This window comes from Sarcophilus harrisii, chromosome 4 (genome assembly GCF_902635505.1).
Source record: "Sarcophilus harrisii chromosome 4, mSarHar1.11, whole genome shotgun sequence".
Lineage (NCBI taxonomy): Eukaryota > Metazoa > Chordata > Mammalia > Dasyuromorphia > Dasyuridae > Sarcophilus > Sarcophilus harrisii.
The window spans coordinates 426,590,853-426,614,266 of NC_045429.1; the positions used below are offsets into that span (position 1 = coordinate 426,590,853).

General features: G+C 44.5%; 1 protein-coding gene across 2 annotated transcripts; it reads right to left on the reverse strand.

Annotated features, from left to right (window-relative positions):
• Positions 1-15: 15 nt before the first annotated feature.
• On the reverse strand, positions 16-8,884 carry SELENBP1 (selenium binding protein 1). 2 transcript variants are annotated; one of them, XM_031967520.1, is made up of 12 exons: positions 8,632-8,785; positions 6,237-6,290; positions 5,869-5,981; positions 5,553-5,738; positions 5,048-5,168; positions 3,640-3,822; positions 3,150-3,328; positions 1,947-2,025; positions 1,743-1,864; positions 1,384-1,476; positions 1,108-1,226; positions 16-800 (listed from the first exon to the last, which is right to left on the reverse strand). In XM_031967520.1, exons 1-12 carry the CDS (start codon positions 8,753-8,755, stop codon positions 638-640), a joined length of 1,536 nt encoding a protein of 511 aa, XP_031823380.1. In that variant the 5' UTR covers positions 8,756-8,785; the 3' UTR covers positions 16-637. The 2 variants fall into 2 exon arrangements, with proteins under 2 accessions (XP_031823380.1, XP_003769976.1); XM_003769928.4 differs by lacking the exon at positions 8,632-8,785 and adding an exon at positions 8,792-8,884 and having other exon boundaries at positions 17-800.
• Between the last annotated feature and the right edge of the window lie 14,530 nt (positions 8,885-23,414).

Below are 23,414 nucleotides of genomic sequence, written 5' to 3' on the forward strand. Positions count from 1 at the left end.
AATGAACACTACATTCTTTAAAAAATCTTTTTTTATTTTTCAGCATTTTAAAGGTTTTAATTTCTATTTTTCTCCCTCCCTCCCATCCTTCCTTTTTCCCGTGGCAGCAAGCAGTCTAATAGAGGATATAGATATGTTCAGTCATATTAAATGTATTTTCATATTTATCATCTTATAGCACTATATTATAATCGCACGGGCTAACTAGACACACGTAATGGATGTGGAGTTGGGTTTACAAGCTCATAAAACTCTTGCATGCTCCTTAGCCTAAGCAAAAAAGGCCAGCTGTGCTGGGAATATATATCTACATGTAAATGCCTATCTCTCTCAATTATAAAAGACCCAAGGGAAAGTATTTGATTTATTCCTTAATACCCACCACCAGTGGGAGGAGGGAGATGGGAAGATCACGGCAACATCGAGGTTAACCAAGAAACCATATAAAAATAGCAGATGATGAGCAAATATAATCAGGGATTAAAAAGGGAGCTGCTTCTTAAGATTCCAGACCAGGTTCTCCCCTCCCCAAGGGCTTGGTGGGGTACAAATGGGGAAGGAAGTCAGAAGGCCCTGCCAAGAGGCCCAGACTTGCAGAGCCTGAGGAGTTTGGGCTCCGAAGGAGGGCAGGGGTGGCTCAGAGCCAGATGTCAGAAGAACAGTCACCCCCAGGGTAGCGGAGCTCATGGGCTAGAGCTGGGCCCAGAGGTTCCTTCCCAAAATCCACCAGGAAATCAGGGTTCAGTGTCAAGCCCCCCTTCTCTGTGTCCACATCAACCTGCAGCATCACAGAGCCCTCCCTGGAGGAAAAGGAAAATATGGATCCATGAGGTAGGAGAAGATATATGGGAGGAGAAGGTCAAGTCCTTCTTTCCCTTGGGATTCTCTTGTTCACTCCTCCTCCAGCCGAACCATGGGAATTTTTCCTCCCCAACTTGGACACTTCCGTGGGATGATGTTTAGGGGCAAGTTTTCAGGACAATCATGGGGATTAGGTTTCTATGTAAGGAACCCAAAAGTGTGTGGACTTGGAGAAGCCTGGCAAGGAGTTTCTTTGGGGTGGTGGAGGGAGAGGGAAAAGGATGGGGAAGAGAGGCTGGCTCTTACTTAATGAGATCAGGGTAGAACTGCTTATCCCAAGCACTGTATAGGGAGGTGGTGACATAGAGACGCCGTCCATCCAAGCTGAGCTGGATCATCTGGGGACCCCCCTGGATCTTCTTACCCTGGGGAAGAAGCACAAAGATCCTGATAGCCTCTGCTGAGATAAATCCAGACATCTCTCTCTCCCCCTTCCCTCCCATGCAGGGTAGAGAGAGGAAAACTCCTAGGTCAGGGTCCCAGATCTTGGGGATGGCTTTTGAGGGAAGGAGGTGCTCTTACCTTGACCACCAGAGGCACCGGTTGACACTTCAATTCCTTATCCTCTAGGACTCGCACGGGGCCTCCCTGAACAATGCTGCCTCCAATGAATATCTGATAGGGAGAGAGGTGAGCACAGGGCCACTGTTCCCCCCCTTCCTTTGAGCTGCATCCGACAGCTGGTCCCACCCCGCTCCCCCTCCCAAGCCCACTATGCCCCAGTCTGGCTCCTGGTCGGCTCTCCTTGCCAGCCTGCTGAGCTTCTTGCCTTCCCTTCCCTACTTGTCTCCTCAGTGATCTGTCCTGTTCCCCCTTCCCCCTTTACCCCCTTTTCCTCGACTTTTGCTCCCCTTGGGTTTTCCTCCCCCCAGCTCCACAACCTGTCCCACGAGGCGGGGCCTTTGGGGGTCTGAGATGTCGTACTGCCTCAGATCGCCGTGGACCCAGTTGCTGAAATAGAGGAACCGATCATCCAGCGACAGGAGAATATCTGTGATCAGGCCTGAAGGAGAAGAAAAGGACGGCTTGATCCCTGGATTCCCTGCCTCCTGCAAGCAGTTAGATGCCCTCCCCACGGGGCTCACCTGGCATATCGGGCAGCATCCACCCCTCCACTTTCTTGGATGGCACCTGGATCACCTTCTCAATTGCCCACTTCCCGCCCTGTATCAGAGAGGACCAGCAAGGATGGGGAGAAAAGAGACACATTCAGACCCCCTCTGCTTGCAAGCAGAGAAAAGTTGGTTACCAAGTGTCTATTGAGCACCTCTGTGCTGGCAAGGTTTGAGTATGGTAAGAGGACCAAGACCATGGGACTATGCAGCTAGGGGAAGTGGAGGTGCAACTGTGGCCTTGTTTTCTTAGGTCTGGATCTAAGAATGAGGGGTAAGATTAATGGAGAGGGTCATACCTAGTCATCCTTTTAAATTATTTTTAATTTAGATTTTGATTTCTGAGCTGAATCCCTCCTTTCCAACTCCACATTAGAGAAGGCCAAGCATTTGATATAGATCTGTGTGGGGAACTAGTGTGCTTGCCAAGAAAACCCCCCAAAAGGGTCAAGATGAATCAGCCATGACTGAAAGTGACTGAATGGTAATATGTGGAACCACACGACTCATACTTTTGGTTGTCAGTTCTTTCTCTGGAGATGTCCAGTATCTTCCTTCATAAGTCTTTTGTAATTGAACAGTCATGTTACTTGGAATAGCTTAGTCACTCAGCTACTCTTTGAATGGTATTACAGTCACCATATACAATGTTCTCTTGCTTTTGCTTATTTCACTCAGTTATGCAAATCTTTTCATGTTTTTCTAAAACTAACCCCATCATTTCTTACAGCACAGTAGTAGTCTTTTTTATGATATAAATCTTTTGCACTTAATAGTATTTTTTTTCCAATTACATGTAGTTTTCAACATTCATTTTTGTAAGATTTTGAGTTCCAAATGTCTCTCCTTCCCTTCCCTACCCCCTCCCTAAGACAGCAAACAATCTAATACAGGTTATATGTGCACAATCATGTTAAACGTATTTCCATATTTGTCATGTGAAAGAGGAATCGGAACAAAAGGGAAAAACCACAAGAAAGAGAAAACAAATTTTAAAAAAAAGTAAAAATAGTATGTTTCAATCTACATTTGGACTCCATAGTTCTTTCTCTGAATGTGGATGGCATTTTCCATCACAAGCTATTGGAAGTATCTTGGATCATTGTATTGCTGAGAAAAATTAAATCTATCAAAGTTGACCATCATACAATGTCAGCAAAGTAGTATTCTACTCACCTCAGTCTTGTAGAAACGCTGGATATTGGAGCTGAGGGCACACCCCACAAAGCCCTGAGAAGCAGCTGGGTCATGCAAGAACCTGATCTCCAAGGGGATTAGCCCATCCTCCAATTGTAGAGTCTGTATGAGCTCCCGACGCTGCCAGTCCCAAACATGCAGCTGGCTCCCGTACAGCCCTAAGAAGGATGGAGAGTCGGCGTACAGAGAGTAGGGATGAGGAATCCTTAGCTATCAGAACACAAGGCTTAAGGGGTGAGAGGGAACAGTGGGGAGCGAGGCTGAAGACAAGGCAAGAAGCTGGAAGTCTGAACAAAGGGTTCTAGGAAGAGAGAAAGTAGGAAACCAGAGCCAAGTCTGGGATGGAGGAAAGAACACTCAGCAGCTCCGAGACCCTATCCCCAGGAGTCTACAGCCCAGGGATGGGAAAAGTGGGAGGAAGGAGAAATGAGACCTAGCAAGTTGGGAATCGGAGTAGGAAAGTCCTTACCAACAGAGACATCTGCAGGATTGAAGCCATCCTTGAACACATTGGGAGCAGCCCACTCGGAGCTGATCAGGACGTTGTGCCGAGGCTGGTACCAGAAGTCATAGCCCATTCGAGCAGCCCCTCCGGGCTTCTGCCACGTCCCCTTCACCTCAAATGTCTCTCCATCCAGCAGCAGAAACCCTCCTGAGGAAGGAAGTATGGAGAAGGGGGCTCGCAGACTCATCCCACTCCAGAAGGTAGTTCTGTACCCAGGCACGGACTTCTAGGTGGCGCAGTTCCCAGGAGCTTATCTCCCAGGACTCACACTGAGAGGGGTTCCCGGGGCTTTTATGCTATCATTCCTTTGCTTCCTGCCCCTTAAAGGTAGGTGGTTCTTAATGCAGAGAATGCCTTACTTAGAAATGTTAGAATCTGAAGACTGGAATTCAGCCTTCATTTTACAGATGAAGAAACAGGTCCATAAGGGTTAAATTAATTGACTTAAGGACACAATTGTTAGGAAGTCTATTGACTAAGGACACAATTAATTGTTAGGAAGTCCACGCTCTGCTGCCCTAGTGAAGAGGGCCCCCCTATTCCTGCCCTCACCAACAGCTCTCTACCCCTTTAAGGCCCGTCAGCTTGAGTCCCAGGAAGAACAGGGCAGACCAGACCCAGTCAAGGCAACAAGCATTTATTAAGGCGCCACGTCCTGGGGGTACAAACCCCTCCCTTCCCTGATCACTAAGACCATCATCCGGGGACCAATCCTCCTGGAGATGGGGCCCAACCCCTGCTCTGCTAGTCCTGTAGCCCCTGCCTCCTCCGGAGCCCTCCCCAATAAAGATCCAGAGAAGAAAGTCTTGGCTCTAGCCCATGGTTCAACATCAGAAATAAAGATAATTTTGTCAATAGAAATGAGATACAGGAGGATGCGTTAAGGTCTGCTTTGCTGCTGCACTCTGAGGCCTTGGGGCCATTAGACTAGAACCTGAGTGCACACATATATTGTATCTAGGATATACTGCGACATATTTAACATATATAGGACTGCTTGCCATCTAGGGGAGGGGGTGGAAGGAGGGGAAAAATCAGAACAAAAGTGAGTGCAAGGGATAATGTTGTAAAAAATTACCCTGGCATGGGTTCTGTCAATAAAAAGTTATTATAATAAAAATAAAAATAAAAAGACTAGAACCTGAGCTTCTGGAGAGCAGAGACTGTCCTTTGCATTTGGGTCCTCAGCACCCAGCACAGTGCTTGGCACACGGATAAACACGAGCTTTTTCATTCATTTAGTAGGTCGGCAGCCCCTCAGGCTGCTCCAGCATCTTGAGATGAAGCTAGCCCTGGTCCTGCCCCTGCATCCCCTGCCCAGACATGTAGGTCTCTGCCCTCCCACAAGAACCCTTCTCTGTCAAGCTGGTACCTTTAGCATTGCCCTTCGGATCCCCCAGGGCACTGATCATCACTTCCCCACTGGGCAGGCAGTGGCTGGTGTGCAGGTAGGCCAGGTCACACTTGGACATCACTTCTGTGGGCTCCACCACCTGGATGGAAGTTGGGAGTAGGGTCAGCAACCCCCATCTTCATGGTTTTTTCCCAATCTTAATTAGAACATCAGAAACTCCCCATTCCCCTTCCAGAGGTCGGCTCCCTTTGGAGGGGGCACATGGGATCTTGGAATCGCTGTGAGCATCCAAGCAGGTGCTGGGCCACCTGTGATTCTGCCTTCCTGCCCCAGCTGTGCTGTACGGAGAGCTCGCCCCTGACGGGGGCATTAGAGGGGGGTATCCCACGCTTCCCCTGTTTGGTCTCTTCCTATTGCTGCAGGAAACTTCCCACTAAAGAGCGGACTCTTGGAGGAGGTGTTCTTTGGGAATGGAGGGAAGAGGCAGACATTGTGGATCTTGTGGGCCAGGAGAGGGACCTGCCTTATGCAGCTTTGGGGCCCTGGGCTCGGTGGCCACGTCCACCACGTAGACGCGGGAGGAAATGAGGCTGGGCAGGATGAGCTTGGTGCGGGATTTGCTGCTGTCACCAAAACAGCTGCTGCAGGTGTTCCAGCCGGAGTGATGGAGCTCGTCCTTCAGGTGCGGCATTGGCAGCCTGTGGATCACCTGGGGGCAGAGGCCCAGTGGGCAAAGGGGGAAAGGGCCGCAGCAGAAGCCCCCACCCCCCTGAGACAGAGGGGGAATGGCACCCAGTGGGGGCGAGGGGCTGGGTGGGAGAGCTCCAGGCCCATCTTACCTGGCTGTAGGAAGGAGACTTGGGGTCCACGTCAATGGTGGCCAAGTAGTCAGGGGCCTCTGTGCCCGTGTTCCTGTAGATACAGGGCAGGTAGAGAAGCTCTTCTCGGGGCCCTGATAACAAACAGTGGGTCAGCCTACACAGACCTGGCCGAGGGCACTAGGTGAGGTCTGAGAATGGGCGCTGTGGGGGAGAGGAAGGAGCCAGAACCCACGGGGAGCCAAGGCCGGGGACCCCCAGCCAGATCCTGCTCATTTAGCAGAGCAGCTGCAGAGCCCAGCCCCATTCAAGGGCAGGGTTCTCTGAAGAACATCAAGTGCTGGGTCTCCTGGCACCTCTCCCTGTCCCGGGGCAGCAGGTACACTTGCCTTTCATGGCATCCAGAGGCGTGGGATAGCCGGGTCCACATTTCTCACATTTGGCTGTGGAAGAGAGAGAAGTTTGGGTCAGAGAGTGGCTCATCTCTGTGAACCAGATGAGGTGAGCTCTCTCAGGACAATTATGAAAATCGAGTAAGGCTTCATCTGCTTCAGAGCTGGAGTAGGTCTGAAGGACTGTGAGCATTGATCCAAGGGCATACCTAAGTCCTCTTCCTGCTATCCTCCCAAGACATCATTTTCTCCCTATTTCAGTCAAATACGGGCAACTATGTACTTATTGGTCAAGTTCAATTTCTTGGGTAGTTCCTGCGTTTAGAATGTAAGATCCTCAGCCAATGAGGATTATACTTTCTCACGAGAAAGTATAATAAACTTTGTTTTGTCCTAGAGAGCTCTCCAGCATTTTTATTAAATGGTGACCCCTCACCACTTCTAAGCCACACATCTGTAGTCCCCCAAGACACACGTTCTGGCTTCCTCCATGGCCTGCGTCATCTGCTCAATTGGCACAGGCTTCTGGTTCAGTTTTCTACCTTTCTAACAAGGGTGTTTTCTCTCCTCCACTGTCATCCTTCTCCCACTGGAAAGGAAAGGGGAAAGAATAACCTGGAGACTGATCAAGTCTGGGTCTTAAGAGGGCAGAATTCAGGAAATTGAAAACTTTTTTTTTTTTTTTTTTTTTTTGGCTGATATCTCCAGAGTCTCAGAGAAATGTTGATAATCTGCTGGGAAAGAACATGCAAAAGTAAACTAAGAGGGACCCAAGCTGGGTGTGGTTAGGCAATACTCAGTCCTTCCTGGGGCTTCTTGCCAGGGACCCACATTATATAACCAGAAGCCTGAATACAATAAACTCCAAAGGGCTAGGCCCAGAAGGGGCTGCTGCAGGTGAGGGGCCATGATCTGTACAAGATGGCCCCAGTCATTCCCAGAAAGCTGTGGTGGAAGTCATCGGGGTGGAGGAAGGGACAAGATGTTCTGGAGTGATTCCAGGGGAAAGGAATTATTTTTGGCGGAGACTGCCACTTATGCATCTGTTAGATACCCCACAGTTTGGAGGTGACACACTGGAAGGACTGGAGAGAAGAGCCACAAATTGAGAAAGAGTAAATAAAGAGAGGGTAGGAGAGGAAAGAATGGGAAATGGGTCTGGTTCTAACCTCCCTGCATCATAGCCAATCTGGTCTGTCTCTAGGAATGAGGATTCACAGATGTGGGGAAGCCAGTGGAAACGATCACCCCTAGATCCCTACAGTTGTGATTCTGCTGATGTTAACCTTGCCCTGGATATGAGTGGAGAGCAGCAGCTCATCAGCCCCAGGGATACTGGGTCCAGAAGGCACTCCGGCTTCTGGTAGGGTCCCACTTGGGTAGAACCCTTTGGGTTCTAACACTTTGGGAGGAACCACAGAGAAGGGAATTAAGGAGACCTATTTGACCACTTTGTGGCCCTATGCTGGCAGTTTAGCACTATACAGGGGAGAGACACAGGAAGAGAGAGGAAGAGACTCCAAACACAAAGGCAGAAATACTGAGATACAAAGACAAATGAGATCCAAAGGGAGTTGGAGATTTCAGAGTTGAAAAAATTAGGTCCCATCTCTCCTCCGAGGTGCAGGGCAGCCAGGTGGGCACAGTGGAGAGAGCGCCAGGCCCGGAGTCAAGAAGACCTGAGCTCAAATGTGGCCTCAGACGGACTGGCTGTGTATCCCTGGGCAAGTCACTGTCCCTGTATGCCTCAGTTTCTTCATCTGTCAAATGAGCTGGAGAAAAAGTGGCAAACTGGCAAACCACTCCAAAAGAATTCCTAACGAGACTGAATCTCTCATCTTGGGTTCTACGTTCCCACCTCACCACTTCCCAGAGGCTGGCTGCTAATCAATTCCAATCCTCCCACCCGCTGTCTTAAAAAAAGGGCCCCAAGGAAATTCCATCCCGGATCCTCTCCCGGCCAAGGCCCCACAGAGCTCAGAACTTCACACGGTTCCAGAAGACGACCCAACTCTAGCCTGTTCACCAGGGGCAGGTGACAAATCAGGGCTGGACTCTGCAGAAAAGAGAAGGCTACTAAAGCTTCGGAGATTTCCTCTCCCTAAGCGGCCTGGGGCATCTGGGCCGGCCAAAGCCAACCTTGGGAGGGCCGAGGATGTGATTCTGGGGCTTACTGACCCCAGACAGAGTCCGCTGCTGATGCTGCTCTCACCTACCTGAGGCAACATAAGGTCAAAGGGTGCTTCTGGTGGTCTGGAGGATCACAGGTCTGGAAGGGGGAAGGGGAAAGCATTCTCCACATTTTTTCTCCTAACCCTGGCAGGACAAAGTCTGGGGATCTCAGGCCCAGCTGAACTGGGAAGGAAAGAAGAGTCCTCCCAGTCTGTGCTACCTCTGTGTGGATCCTGGCGGAGTACTCCTGAGAGCTGACCGGGCCGGCTGAAGGGGAGAGAGGAACAACTTGGGGAGGGAGGGATGGGGTCCGGGCTCTCCGAAGCCTTCTGAGTGTTTGTCATTGTGGGGGGAGGAGAAGAAAGTGGCTGTGCTCTTACCCATGCTGTTCACCTCTTGTCTGCAATCTGGCTGGGGCTTCTCGAGGCTGCAACTGGGGACTGGGCAGGGGTAGAGGGGAGGGAATTTATGTAACCCTGGGGGGTGGGGCAGGGGAGGACCCGGGCATCCGGCCAGGGGGAAGGCGCACGGGTGCTACTGCTGGCCAAGGCTAACCAGTAGTCTGAGCCATGTTGGTTTAAAGGGGTGGGGGAAGGGCCGGTGAGGAGGAGGAGGGAGAGGGACCTCTCTAGAGAAGTTCCCTGGGGCTTGACGGGAGGTGGCTCTGTTCTGCTCTTGTTCTTGGGATCTGCTGTCCCATCCGAGGCCCCCCGGCCCTGGCAGAGCCTCTTCTTCCTCCCCTGCTCCGGATTGCCCAGACCATGGGCCTCATGTCCACTTTACTCCGCTGCCCTCCACTGACCCACCGGTGACTCCCTCCCACCTTCACCCCCAGTGAGGGTTAGGCTCTGTCTGACCACAAAGGGGTTAGTGTTGGGTTTGAAATGAAGAGAAAGCGGAGTCTCCCTATTATTATCTTTCTAGCTTCTCTCTTCGATTTAGGGAATCTGCCCTGCTCGCCCTTCTTCCTAGTCCTTTCTCTATGGCAGTGTGGATTGGGGCATGGAGTCAGGCCGTTCCTCCTAGGCTTAGTTTTGATCAATTAGTTCCTGTCTTGCCTTCTATCAGCTTCCTTCCTTTCCTAGTCCTTCCTTCTTTTTACTTCCTGTCCTTCCTGGGTTTACATATTCTTGTCTCCTTATCTTTCTCTTCTTGTAGCTTCCCTATCTTTCTGAGGCCTTCTGATGTCTTTCTCTGGAGAGGTTCAGCTTTCTTCCTTCTCTCCTTCTTCTCCTTCCTTCCATCTCCCTGTCTTTCTTTCTTGATCCTCTCCTAGCATTCTGTCTGTTGCTTCCTAGTCAATTCTTTCTCTTTCTTTCTTTCTTTTCTTTCTTTCTTTCTTTCTTTCTTTCTTTCTTTCTTTCTTTCTTTCTTTCCTTTCCTTCTTTCTTTTCTTCCTTCTTCCTTCCTTCCTTCTTTCTTCTTTTCTTTCTCTTCCTTCCTTTCTTTCTTCCTTTCTTTCTTTCTTTCTTTCTTCTTTCTTCTTCTTTCTTTCCTTCCTTCCTTTCTTCTTTCTCTTTCTTTCTTTTCCTTCCTTCCTTTCTTTCTTTCTTTTCTTCTTTCTTTCTTCTTTCCTTTCTTTCTTCTTTCTTCTTCTTTCTTTCTTCCTTACTTTCCTTCTTCCTTTCTTTCTTTCTTCTTCTTCCTTCTTTCTTTCTTTCTTTCTTTCTTTCTTTTCCTTCTTTCTTCTTTCTCTTTCTTTCTTTCTTTCTTTCTTTCTTTCTTCTTCTTCTTCTTCCTTCTTTCTTTCTTTCTTTCTTCCTTCCTTCCTTCTTTCCTTCTCTTCCTTCCTTTCTTCCTTCTTCCTTTCTTTCTCTTTCTTTCTTTCTTTCTTTCTTTCTTCTCTTCTTCTTTCTTTCTTTCTTTCTTTCTTTCTTTCTTTCTTTCTTTCTGTCTTCTTTCTTTCTTTCTTTTCTTCTTTCTTCCTTCCCTTCTTTCTTTTCTCTTTCTTTCTTCCTTATTTCCTTCCTTCCTTTCTTTCTTTCTTTCTTTCTTTCTTTCTTTCTTTCTTTCTTTTTTTCTTTCTTCCTTCCTTCCTTCCTTCCTTCCTTCCTTCCTTTCTTTCTTTCTTTCTTTCTTTTTCTTTCTTCCTTCTTTTCCTTCCTTCCTTCCTTTTTTCTTTCTTCTTTCTTCTTCATTTCTTTCTTTCTTTCTTTCTTCTTTTCTTTCTTTCTTTCTTTCTTTCTTTCTTTCTTTCTTTTCTTTCTTTCTTTCTTTCTTTCTCTTCCTTCCTTCCTTCCTTCCTTCCTTCCTTCCTTCCTTCCTTCCTTCTCTTCCTTCCTTTCTTTCTTTCTTTCTTTCTTTCTTTCTTTCTTTCTTTCCTTCTTCTTTCTTTCTTTCTTTCTTTCTTTCTTTCTTTCTTTCTTTCTTTCTCTCTTTCTTCCTTCCTTCTTTCCTTTCTTTCTTTCTTTCTTCCTTATTTCCTTCCTTCCTTCCTTTCTTTCTTTCTTTCTTTCTTTCTTTCTTTCTTTCTTTCTTCCTTCCTTTCTCTTTCTTTCTTTCTTTCTTTCTTTCTTTCTTTCTTTCTTTCTGTCTTTCTTTCTTCCTTCCTTCCTTCCTTCCTTCCTTTCTTTCTTTCTCTTTCTTTCTTTCTTCCTTATTTCCTTCCTTCCTTTCTTTCTTTCTCTTTCTTTCTTTCTTTTTTTCTTTCTTCCTTCCTTCCTTCCTTCCTTCCTTTCTTTCTTTCTTTCTTTCTTTCTTTCTTCCTTCCTTCCTTCCTTCCTTCCTTCCTTCCTTTCTTTCTTTCTTTCTTTCTTTCTTTCTTTCTTTCTTTCTTTCTTTCTGTCTTTCTTTCTGTCTTTCTTTCTTTCTTTCTTTTTCTCTTTTTAAATAATAGCTTTTTAGGGGCAGCTGGGTGGTGCAGTGGATAGAGCACCAGCCCTGAAGACAGCAGGACCTGAGTTCAAATTTGGTTTCAGACACTTAACACTTCCCAACTGTGACCCTGAGCAAGTTACTTAATCCTAATTACCTCAGGATAAAAAAAGCCTTTTATTTTCAAAACATTATGCAAAGGTACAAAACCTTGTGTTTCGAATTTTTTTCCTTCACTTTTCCCACCCCCTCCCCTAGATAACAAATAATCCAATAAATAAATTAAACATGTGCAAATCTTCTAAATATTTCCACATTGATGATGCTACACAAGAAAAATAAGATCAAAAAGGGAAAAATGAGAAAGAAAAAAAAGCAAACAACAACAAAAAAAATGGTGAAAATGCTAGATTGTGATCCACATTCAGTCTCCACGGTCCTCTCTCTGGGTATAGATGGCTCTCTCCATCACAAGTTTATTGGAATGGGTCTGAATCATTTCATTGTTGAAAGGAGCCATGTCCATCAGAATGAATCGTCATATAATCTTGTTGTTGCCATGTACAATGATCTGGTTCTGCTCACTTCACTTAGCATCAGTCCATGCCAGTCTTTCCAGACTTTTCTGAAATCAGCTGAAATGATGTATTTGTGAAGCACTTAGCTTAATGCCTGGCACATAGTAAGCACTTGTATAAAGGTTAGCTATTAATGTTATAATTCTATATTTATTAAATCCAAACCCTTTAGCCTGGTATTGAAGGCCTTCCATGCTTAGGCCCCTACATACCTTCCTATCTTTCTATATTTTTCACTACTACTTCCCTGTGCTGAAGTCAGCCAAATTGATCTACAATCTCGTCCCTAAATGCATTTATGATTTTATGTTGTGGCCTTTGACCATGCTGGGGCTTCCCTTTCCATATCTATCCGTTAAAATTTCCTGGGCCCAACAGAGTAATTAAATCCACTTGCTGATTTATTTAGCAATTCATGCCGATGGAAAAAAAAATTATTTGGAAACAAATTCATTTCAAAGATGCAGAACCTTGCATTCTACACCTATTGGAGCAAGTAAAAAACATAATATTAAGGATCAAGTCACCTGGGTTCTTATTGGTGGAGGGGATTGGGAGATGCTAAAAGGAGAGGGAAAGAGGGATAATTTTGTGACATTCCTTAAATGGGGTGACCTTTGGGAAAGGAAATAATCTTGAGACTATTCCAAAATTAGGTGACAGAAGCAGCTGAGACTTAGCTTCACAAAATGGTGGCTGAAGGCAAATGGGAGTCACTGTTATTTTTAATGTCACATACCCCAACTGCCTCCTCTTTAATGAATCTTTTCCTTTTTTGTCCTCAACTATCTGCAGTTTCTTCCCCCTGAAAATTGCAATGAGCGGCTCTTTGTGTAATGACCATGGCGGATATTTATTTGCATGCACCATGTTCTATGCTCCTCCAGGGCAGGCGAGACGGGTCTGCTTCATCTTTGTGACCTTCCGGGGGCTTTGCGCAGCCCCTGTGCTATTTGTTGAATGAATGGATGAATAGAAATTGGCTTAAGACTGGGAATGGTCACACAACAGAGAGGGGGTAGAGCAAGCACGGGGGCCTCCTCATCCCTTCACTTTGCTACACAAACATCTAAAGGCTATCCCTGAAGTTTGTCAAAGCTTCAGGAGGCCAGGAGGAGATGCCTTTGGAGGTTGAGTCTTCCCCCATCCCCAAAGACTGGCTCCTTGCAGGAATGACCCCTCCCTGTTTCATTTCTGCTCTCCTTTTTTTTCCAGAAACCTGCTGAGGCCCAGTGAATGACTTTTGTCTGTAAAAAACACTTTAATCTCCACAGATGAAAGCTCCAGGGTGGGGTTTTATAGAGCTAGAGAGTTTGGGGTGCCAGAGATTTAGGCCTAAGGTTATCCTTGAGTGTAATTGTGGGCTCCCTAAAGCTGCTAAGATGAGCAGGAAATAAAGCTGGGCCCTTAGGGGTTATCTTGGACTTCAGCAGGAGAAAGCATGTATTCAGGAGTAGACAAACCCAGCGAAGGGGCCCCACTGGGCATCTCTCCGTGGGAGCCCTGCTTCCACCCCCCATTATTTATTAAGAGTCTATTATGTGGGGAGCCCTGTGAGTTACAACGTTTGGGCAAGAGATGGATATAATAAGCACTTATATAAAAGTTATAATCATCATCACTATTATTACTGTTATTAAAATCCAAACTCTTTAGCTTCCATGCTTTAGTCCCTAATTTTCTGTTTTTTCTACTTTATTTTCACTCCTACTCCCCTTTGCTGAATGTCAGCCAAGCTGGTCTACTATCTCTTCTCTGAAAACATCTTGTGATTTCATGTTAACCAAGTCTTTGGCCATGCTGTTCCTCAAGTCTAAAGTGTCTCCCCTTTCTAGCTGTTAAATCGACCTGATTCCTCAGGGTCCAATCCAAATACTATCTCCTTATTGAATCCTTTTTTTTTTTTTGCCCCCCAACTAGTTGCAATCTGTTGAGCTGATACTGTAGTACAGAGTAATATGTTAATCATTTGCACTGTGCTGAATAAGTATTGGGGATATAAAGAAAAAGCACAAATAGTCCTTACCCTCAACAAATTTACATTCTAATGTATATAAATAGACATACAAGTTACTTACAGAATAAATGAAAGCTCAGAGCAGCTTGGGATGGAGTAGGAAAGGTGATATTTGAACTGAGTCTTAAAGAAAGTCACAGATTTTAAGAGGCAGAGGTGAGGAGGGAGAGGATACCACCGGGAGAGTCTGCGAAAAGCAAAGGAGACAAAAGATGCAGCAATATGTATGAGGAACTGGAAAGGTCTCTTTGGCTGGACCATGGAGCACACGGACAAATTAATGTGTAAAAAGAATGGAAAGAGAAGAAGGGCTACGGGTCATGAAAACCAGAGAGAGAGCAGCCAGGAAGAGGGCAAGGTCAAGGGTCTTGAATGCTGCAGAGAGGTCGAGGAGGATGACTGAGAAGAGGCCTTAGATAACTTAGGACAGAATATATATATAATTAAATATTTTTAGTTGATATCTTTTCTTTACATCTCTAAAATTGCTCTCAATAACTCCCTTTCCCCAGAGTCATTGTCTATAGCAAATTATATTTTTCAGGGGAGAGGAAGAAAAATCAGCATAAATGATCAATACATGAAAAATATACCTTTAGATCCCCCAGCTCTGCAAAGATGTATTTTTCAGGATATCTTTTTCTGTCTCTTCTTTGGAGCCATACTTTGTCCTTGGCAATTTTGCACTTTCGATTATCTTATGGTTGTTTTTTTCTGATTACACGGCTCCAATCGTGGGTATGCTGGTAAATGTTTATCAGCCAGCTTTCTTGGGGGAAAAATTGCTGAACACAATTTTAAATTCAATCTGTAATTTTTTTAGTCTGAACTTTTTTTAATTAGGTGAACAATCAATAAAATAACATAGCAAGCCCTGATTTGTAGAGTTTGGTTTCTTCTGAAGGCTAAATGCTCACAGTGAAAATTTAATAATCGGTCTTACTGGCAATTTGAGTTGGCTCCAGCCCATCTGAGGTCAAGGTCATTGTGAATATTTTTTTTTATTCTGCTTTCTTCACTTTTATCCCTGCTTGGGACTTTCCTATGCCTCTCTTCCTTTTCTCAATTAAACTCTTTGAAAAAGCTGTCTACACTGAGTGTAGACAGCTAACTTCCTCACCTCTCAGTCTCTTCTAAATCCTCTGTATTGTGGTTTGCAACCTCATCATTTCAGTTAAAACTATTCTCTCTAAACATTTCCATAGGTACCAAAGTATTTATGGTAGCACTTTTGGAATAGCAAAAAATAGGAAGCAGAGTGGATATCCATCAGCTGGGGAATGTTTAACAAATTGTGGAATATTGATGTAATAAGATATTACTGTATTGTAAGAAATGATGCATATGATGCATTTAGAGAAGTATGGAAGGTTCTATGCAATCTGATGTAGGATATAGGATAATAAACACAGAAAATACATTAGCAAAGTGCTTTATGAAACTCAGTGGAGGAAGGCAGTGTATCCTTTACGTCCCACTTCTCAGCTCTCTGAATCTTACTGCAAAGGCAGGAATGGAGTTGGCTATGAGGAAGCAAATCCCATGAGAGAGGAAAAGGATGGAGCCAGTATTACTACCTGTGTCATTGACTGAAGAAGGATTTTTTACATAGTCTTTCAAAAATATTATTTATATTGATAGCTATTATTTTTCTAGCACCTTTTCCCCAAATGTAACCCTTCTCCCTTCCCTATCCAGTGAGTCCTTTGTAACAAATTGTAAAAACAAAACAAAACAAAAAACAGGGAAGAAAGCAATTCAGAAAAACCAAGCAATACAATCAACCATGGCTAAGTTTATATTTTGCACAGTTTTATGTCTGTCATTTGACTAGAGATCGTTTCTTGTCAGCATGTACTCAGATCTCTCTGGCCTTAATTCTGCTTTTTTCACTTTGCATCAGATTGCATAAATTTCTCTATTCTTTCCCCCAATATCTATACTTCCTACTCCTTTTATCCTCACAACTTTTGGTCCAAAGCCAGGGTTACTGGTTAAGAAAATTGGACTGTGGGTCTACCGTGTCCAAGGAGAGACAGAGGAAAGAGAATCTGAAAGCTGGTCCAGGATTATGTCCTGGCTCTACAATTTATTACCTGATTGTGGTAATGATTGTGGGCAAATCACTTTTCTACTCCGTGCCTCAATTTCCCCATTAGCGAAATGAGAAGATTGATTGGCCGGTCTCTACAATCCTTTCATTATCCAGGGAAGACCCAGGACTAAACAGTATAACTCAGTCAGACTACTTTGGCTAGGAAGGGCAGGATGCAGTTTGAAAGCCTACAAAAGCATGATAATCAGGTTAATCACCTTCTAATAATCCCTTAGCTTGTTTCTCAGAAACTCCAGAGCCTCCCTGATTCACTTCTTTACTAGAGGTGAAAATAAGATTGTGAAAAGGTTCCCCTAGATTACATAGAAAGGGGGGGTGCTGCTGAGAACTTTGGCTTCTGTTCTGTCCCTTTTCTCCCAAATCTTTGCTCTTTTCTGAAGAGTTAAAATCCATCTCCAATATTTTCTTGAAACCACAGTTGGTGTTCTTTGTTTTTGGGGTATTTTTTTTTGTCCACAAACATTGACTCAGCAGCAAATCTTGTTCGAAATAGTAGCTTGGAGCGTGTTTTGATAGAAAAAGGCAGGGGATCCTTGGGAGGGCTGACTGGCTAGAGGGGTTGGAGTTTCTGGGAGCGCTCTTAGAGATAGGGCAGGCATGAGCTGTGGTTAGGAGGCCTGGCTGGTTATATAATTCCTGTTTGCCTGCCCTTTGCCTCTTGCCACTTTGCTTATGTAACAGGTGAGTTGTGCTTGTGCACAAATAAGGGGCTAATCATGGTGGAACAACAATTCAGAGCCATTAGCAGGCTCAGGGAGCCTCTCCACTAAGGGTCCCCTACCCTGTGGGCCAGCCTCAGTCGTGGAGGTTCCTGATCTCGGGAGAGACAATCACTTGGAGCTCAGATCTGGCTCCAATCGGGACCTTCTCCAAAGCAGAGCAATAGAAAACCAGGTGTGATTAGTTTCTCCCACACAAAGGAAATGCTTAACCAGAGACATAAGTGAAGGCCTGTTAAATGATTTGTTATGACTGCTTTACCTTCCTGAAAGGATGCTACTTAAAATACCAAACCAGAGAACATTTTGCATGGTTCCCTTGGCTCTGCACTGTCCAGACAATCCCTTCGGGGCCATATCTTCTGGCAGGCCGGGGACTGCGCCCATTCTCCTGAAAAAGTGCTGTAGTGGTCACTGGGATCTCCTCCTGATGCAGTGGTTCTCAAAGTATGGTCCAGAGAATCCTGGGGCGGTGTCTCAGAAATCCTTTCAGAGGATTGACAAATTCCAAATTAGTTTTTATTTCTAATATGATAAGTGTCTATAAATTTAATCCACATAAGCAAAAACTGTTGGAACAGATCCTCCATAATTTATTTTATTTTTTTGTTTTGCTGAGGCAATTGAAGTTAAGTGACTTTCCCAGGGTCACACAACTAGGAAGTGTTAAATGACTGAGGTCAGATTTGAACTCCAGTCCTCCTGACTTCAGGGCTGGTTTTTTATCCACTGCACCATCTAGCTGACCCTTAGTAATTTTTAATAGTGTAAAGCCACTGAGAACAAAAATTTGAGACCCACTGTCCTAAAGAGCATTGGGCATTAATGGAGGCTCAAGTCCGCAAGGCTGAAGCCATCCTTTGCTCTGCTTTCTCATCATCTTCTTGCCATCTGCCCAGCCAATCATCCAGTCCAGATACTGTTTTCAGGGAACTTAACCTTTTTAGCTCCGGAGTTCCTACTCCGTTTAGCTCCTCCGTTTGGTGGGCACTTCACCTGGCCCTGGTGTTTGAGTGGGACCCAGCCATGTTTCACTTTATTCCCTGGACATCTTATTAATCTTCCTGCTTCTGAATTGTCTGTGATATCAAAAATGGAGTTGGTTGAAGGGAAGAGAAAGGGACAAACATTCTTAAGACCCTTACATTGTACCAAGTGCTTTACGAACGCCTCATTTGATTGAATTGAATCTTTTCTCCCTTCCCCTTGGATTTCAAGATTGGAAATTGATCCTTTGGAGGTGGGAGGTGATTTCTTCCTCCTCCTGTCCCAGAACATGCTTGGAAGCAGATGGCAGAAGCAGAAAGACACCTTCTTACCTCCTCTGTAGGGGAGAGGAGATTTTTGAATTCCCTAGTTAAGGTGGCTTGAAATCTAACAGAGAAAGGAGGTTTTCTGTGTGGTACCAGCTTTGGGAAGAGCTTCATAGGTAACAACTGCAGGTTGGGGACTCATGCATTAGGGTCCCAGACACCTGGAAGAATGATTTCCCCAACAGCATGGACTCAAGCTCTTCTGGCATTTAGCCTTTTACCACTTAGCACCTCCCCTTTCCCACACATGCCCTCCCAGCCTTTTTCCCTCCCTCCAGCATCCGGGAGCTCTTTGATCTAAGGGCATCTTTGCCCATCCCCCAAGAAGACATTCCATCCCTTGACTCTGGGCATTTTCTCTGGCTGTGCCCCCTGCTTGCAGCGCCTTCCCTCTGCATTTCTGCCTCCCGGCTTCCCTCTTGTCCCAAGTGAAATCCTACCTTTCCCAGGAAGCCCTCTTACTTCTAGTGTCTTGTTTCCTATTCATCTTGTCTATAGCGTATTTGTCTCTGTCTACATGTTGTCTTCCCTAATAGAAGGTGAGCTCCCCTGAGACAGCAGGGACTGTCTTTTGCCTTTCTTTGTACCCCCAGAGCTAGAACAGTGCCTGGCACATATTCGGGTGGTTAATGAATGCTTATTGACTGGCTGAATGACTCATAGAGGGCTGATCTGAATTTGCCAAATCTCTCTGCCGTTTCTGGGAGCTGATAACATAGCTCCTGTCTGAGAGGAGGGGAATGCTTGTTCCAAAGTCCCCAAAGAGTTTGCTTTTTGGAGAAAATCTAACAGGCTATTTTTGGGGTCTCTGACTCTGTTCAACTCCTACAAACCTTTGGGTCTTAAGTATTTCTTGTAGGAATTGAAAAAGAGACTATGACATACCTGGCATGCAGTTAGCCCCTTAGGTGGGAATTGACAGTTACCCACATTTGGGGGAATCTAGACAAAAGCTACTCTAGGAGGACATTTAGACATTTTTCCTGGCTTACTCCAAATGGGAGCATACTCCAAGAGAGACTTTTACCCAGAATAGGAAAAAACACAGCAGAGTCTAAGGATGGAGATCCCTTTCATGGGGCTGCCCATGAAAAAGAGAAGCCCCAGCTTCTCTCAGCTTTGTCTCTCCCCAGAAGTTGTCAGCGAAGGAATCACATCATCATTTCAGTTGAAGAAAGAAATGGTCTATCCATTATTGAAGGTATCCTTGATGAAAATGTGAGAAGTGGATAGAACTCTTTCTGCCGTGTTTTCCAGAGAAGATCATGTTGTCAAACCTTGACACTGGTTTCAGGGATATAAGATCCATTACATGTGTTATCTTTTTGATAGCAAGAAAGCAAAACACAACTTTAAAGACTCTCCTCCAGCGGTATACTTCTTTAGATGTGTATGCTCTACACAGATAGGTGTGTAGATTTCTTAATAGGTGCACCATTACAGATAAATTGGTGTGAGATCCTTGGACTATCAACATCAAGTAGGAGACTATATTTGCCAAAGGTGTTCACCACCATCAGAGTGGATAGCTTGTACAAAGTATAATGTATAAGATCATTTTTTTTTTTTTTTTTTTTTGGCTGAGGCAATTGGGGTTAAGTGACTTGCCCAGGGTTACGTAGCTAGGAAGTGTTAAATGTCTGAGGCCAGATTTGAACTCAGGGCCCCCTGACTTCAGGGCTGGTGCTCTATCCACTGTACCACCTAGCTGCCCCCAAGATCATTTTTCTTAATTGTAAATTAGGGACAAAAATGTAAATCTACATGCTGCTCTGTGGACTTAAAGTATTAGAGAATCTTGTTATTATGCCTAAGTTCATTTCCCAAGTATATTATCTAGTAATATTTGCCTCTCTCTAGTTTACTTTACATTGCAGATGTATATGTGCATGCACACTTTAGTTGTTCAGTCATTTCCAGTCATGTTCTATTCTTTATGACCCCCTTTGGAGTTTTCTTAGCTAAGATAATGGAAGAATTTGCCATTTCCTTTTCTAGTTCATTTTCCAGATGAGGGGACTGAGGTAAACAGGGTGAACTGACTTGCTCAGGGTCATACAACTAGTAAGTATTTGAAGCCAGATTTGAACTCATAAAAATGAATCTTGTTATTTCCAACCCAGTACTCTATCCACTGTGCCCCAACATCCTCCCAATACATCCTATATCTATACTTATATGACATACATGTGTGTATATATAATATACAAATATATACCTATTAATATCTATAATATTTATACATTATATTTAATATTTATGTATTTAATATACAAATATATCTATTTACTCATCTGTGTATGTGTTTTCCCTCCTACCCCTTACATAGACTCTAATCTCGAGATCAGGGACTTTGTTTCTTTTTTTTCCTTGTATTCTTAGTACCTAGCATAGTGCTTAGTACATAGTAGATGCTTCATAAATGCTTGTTAAAGAAGGCTTAGATATAAGATTCTCCATATGTTCTTATCTGTGGAATATTTTGTACTGGCTGTATCATGGCCCAGAATTTCAATAAGGTTCATGGCCATTCAAAAGAGATTGACCTGATCATCCACGTAGAAAAAAAGTGAGGGAAAAATGTAGATTCTTGATTATAACACAAAATTGGACAGAGTTAGCCCTAGCAGTAAATCGTTCTTTGACAGACACTGCAGGGGGCAATGGGCTGGGCCCAGAATCAAAAAGCAGAAAGAACTCTGACAAAACGAGCTGTGGAAAAATTCATTTGAATAGCTCCAAGCTCTCAACCTTTCTGCAAAAGAATAATTTAGATCTGCTCTTGTGGTGATGTTTTCTGACTACAAATCAGGGGAGGACCCAATTTCAGGAGGATCCAAATTGTGGGTGACTCAAAGAACAATGGATAGAGAAGCAAATAATGGGTCTAAGCAGGCTATGGCATAATGAGGGTCATTTGCATGTAAAAAAATGACATAAAAAAAGTCTTTGAGGACATGGGAGGTATTAACCGTGCATAACTGGGGAAATGTATGAACTACTTACCAAGAACAAGGCATAAAATGATCAGTCCTCTGCTACACCGCAACCCCCAAAATGTGAGAGACCCTGTAAAGCACTGGGGAGGTTCTCTCCGAAGGAACCATTTGAGAACATGGACGAGACCCATGAGGTGAGAGGAGATGAATGGGCTGTTGCTCACATCAGTGGTGGGAAGCCTTATACTCACCTCTGGACCTAGGAGCCATCACTGTTTTCCTTAGAGGTAGCTTAAGAAGTCATCCACATTTTAGTATAATTCATTTTAAAATTAGCCTGCTTTCTTTCTTGCAGAAAGAGATGACCATAGCAGATGGCTGGGAATATGGGAAGTGCAAGTAAGTGAGGTAGATGCTGAAGTGGGAAAATTAAAGACCCTAAAAAGAGGGCTTCAAAAACAATTTTGCCCCAATTTATAATTTTGTCAAGGGTCAGACTGGCAGGAGAGAAGAGTGAAGTGGGGTTTTTTTTATTTCTTTTGCCATTTTTTTTGTCTCTTATTTTGTCTCTGGGGATACCACTATCTCCAAGTAATGGGGGGAAAGTGCCAAGGGAATAGGGGGAGAAAGAGAGAGACAGAAAGAGAAAGAGGGAGGGAAGGAAAGAGAGGGAAAGAGAGAGAGAGAGAACAGAGAAAGAGAGAGAGAGAGAAAAGAGAAAGAGAGAGAAAGAGAGAGAGAAGAGAGCGAGAGAAATGGAGAGAGAGACAGACAGAGAAAGGGAAACAGAGAGAGAGAGAGAGAGAAGAAAAGAAAGAGACAGAGAAAGAGGAGAGGGAGAGACAGAGAAAAAAAGACATGGAGAGAGGGAAAGGGAGCGAGAGAGGGAGAGAGACAAAGGGAGACAGAGCAGCCGGAGACTAGCAGATGGGAAACCACAGGGACAACCTGAAGGAAGATTTTTTTTCATGTTCAGACACAAGAATAAATATGGGTATAGGGATCAGCAGAATTTACCCAGCTCCCTGCAAAGAGGAAGACAATAAGGAAATCGAGGGATGCCATGGTGAGCTGGAGCCCTCACCCCTCTTTGGTCTAGAGAAGGCTCCAGCTGCTTTTGGGGGGCCTCTTCTTTTGGATTTCAGGGAATTGTGCCTGTTCACTCTCCCCTCCCAACTTGGAAAGACCCTAATCCTTCAGCCAATTAGAAATCAGATCTGATACGTTGTTTCTTCTTAATTAATTGGCCTCAATTGATTGTTTTTAATATATAAAGCCTGTCTCCCCCTGTATTCAGGGTCCAGGTCTAAGCTGAGGAGATCTGGTCCAGGTTTGTTGGGCAATTGCCATTTGTTGCTTAATAAAACAATACGTCTGGAAGAACGAACCTTTGTTCCTTCGGTCATTTCATCTTTCACCGCCATACTTGGGACCTAGGGATCCCAACGCCCCTTTTTTTCTCTCCTGGCTTTTTTCAGCCCTGGCTCCAGAGGAGCAAAATAAAAATCATAAAATAACTTTTATCATCTCTGCCTTCTTAGAAGACCATTTGGCTTGAACCCCAATTTGAAGAAGCCCCAGGGAGAAAAGATTACATCATCCTCAGTTAATGGCCCTAGTTGGGCCATCAAAGCCCAGAGTAAAACTTCTGCTTTGGATTGGGGAAGGATCTTTGGGTCCTAAGGCCCCATCCTGTTGCCATAACTCAGTCTGAAATCAATCCTGTCGAACCTCCAGAGCTCAGGGGCTCACCTCAGGCCAAGGTACCTACCTCTTGAAAGGAGATGATTCTTATTCCATGTCCCAAAAGACAAGAGCATGTCCTTGTGGGTGATTTATCTTCTGATATTCATGGTATTAAGAACAAGGTGGGCTCAGTCCCCCAGATATTCCAACTCCATGACACTAAATGAAATGACCTTTCCTGAGATCTTCCCAAAGACCACATCTGGATGCAGGAAACATTTAGGACCTTATGTGAACGAACACTCGGGTGAATTATGACATTTATTAAGTGCCTTCTTCTGTGTCAGCACTCTGTTAGGTGTTTGGTATATAATACAAAAGTGAGACTGCCTGTGTCTTCAGGAAATATACCTTCTCCTAGGACAAGACATATACACAGCAGAGAATATTGAATTGAATATTGTTGAACCACTGAAATCTAGTACTTCCCCAAACTTAGTGATAGGCTTGTCCAAAAGCTAAATTTCAAAACATTTTCAAGCTGGTGGACCAACAAGGACATGGAATTATCAATAGCATGGCAAGTTATAGGGAGTAAGGAATTCACAAAGGAAAGTTACTTATGACATTTTTAATATATGGTTCTTTGAGATAGCTCTTTATGGGGTTTGTAGTTCCACAGGTGGGGCAGGCAACTCCCTGACACTCCCTGTTAATTTGGTTTTTATGGTAGTTTGTAGTTATAATATGACAGATGAAAAAGGAATGATAGCTCTTTCAGAGAGATGAGAAAATAAAGGGGAGCAAGCCCCCCTTTTGTA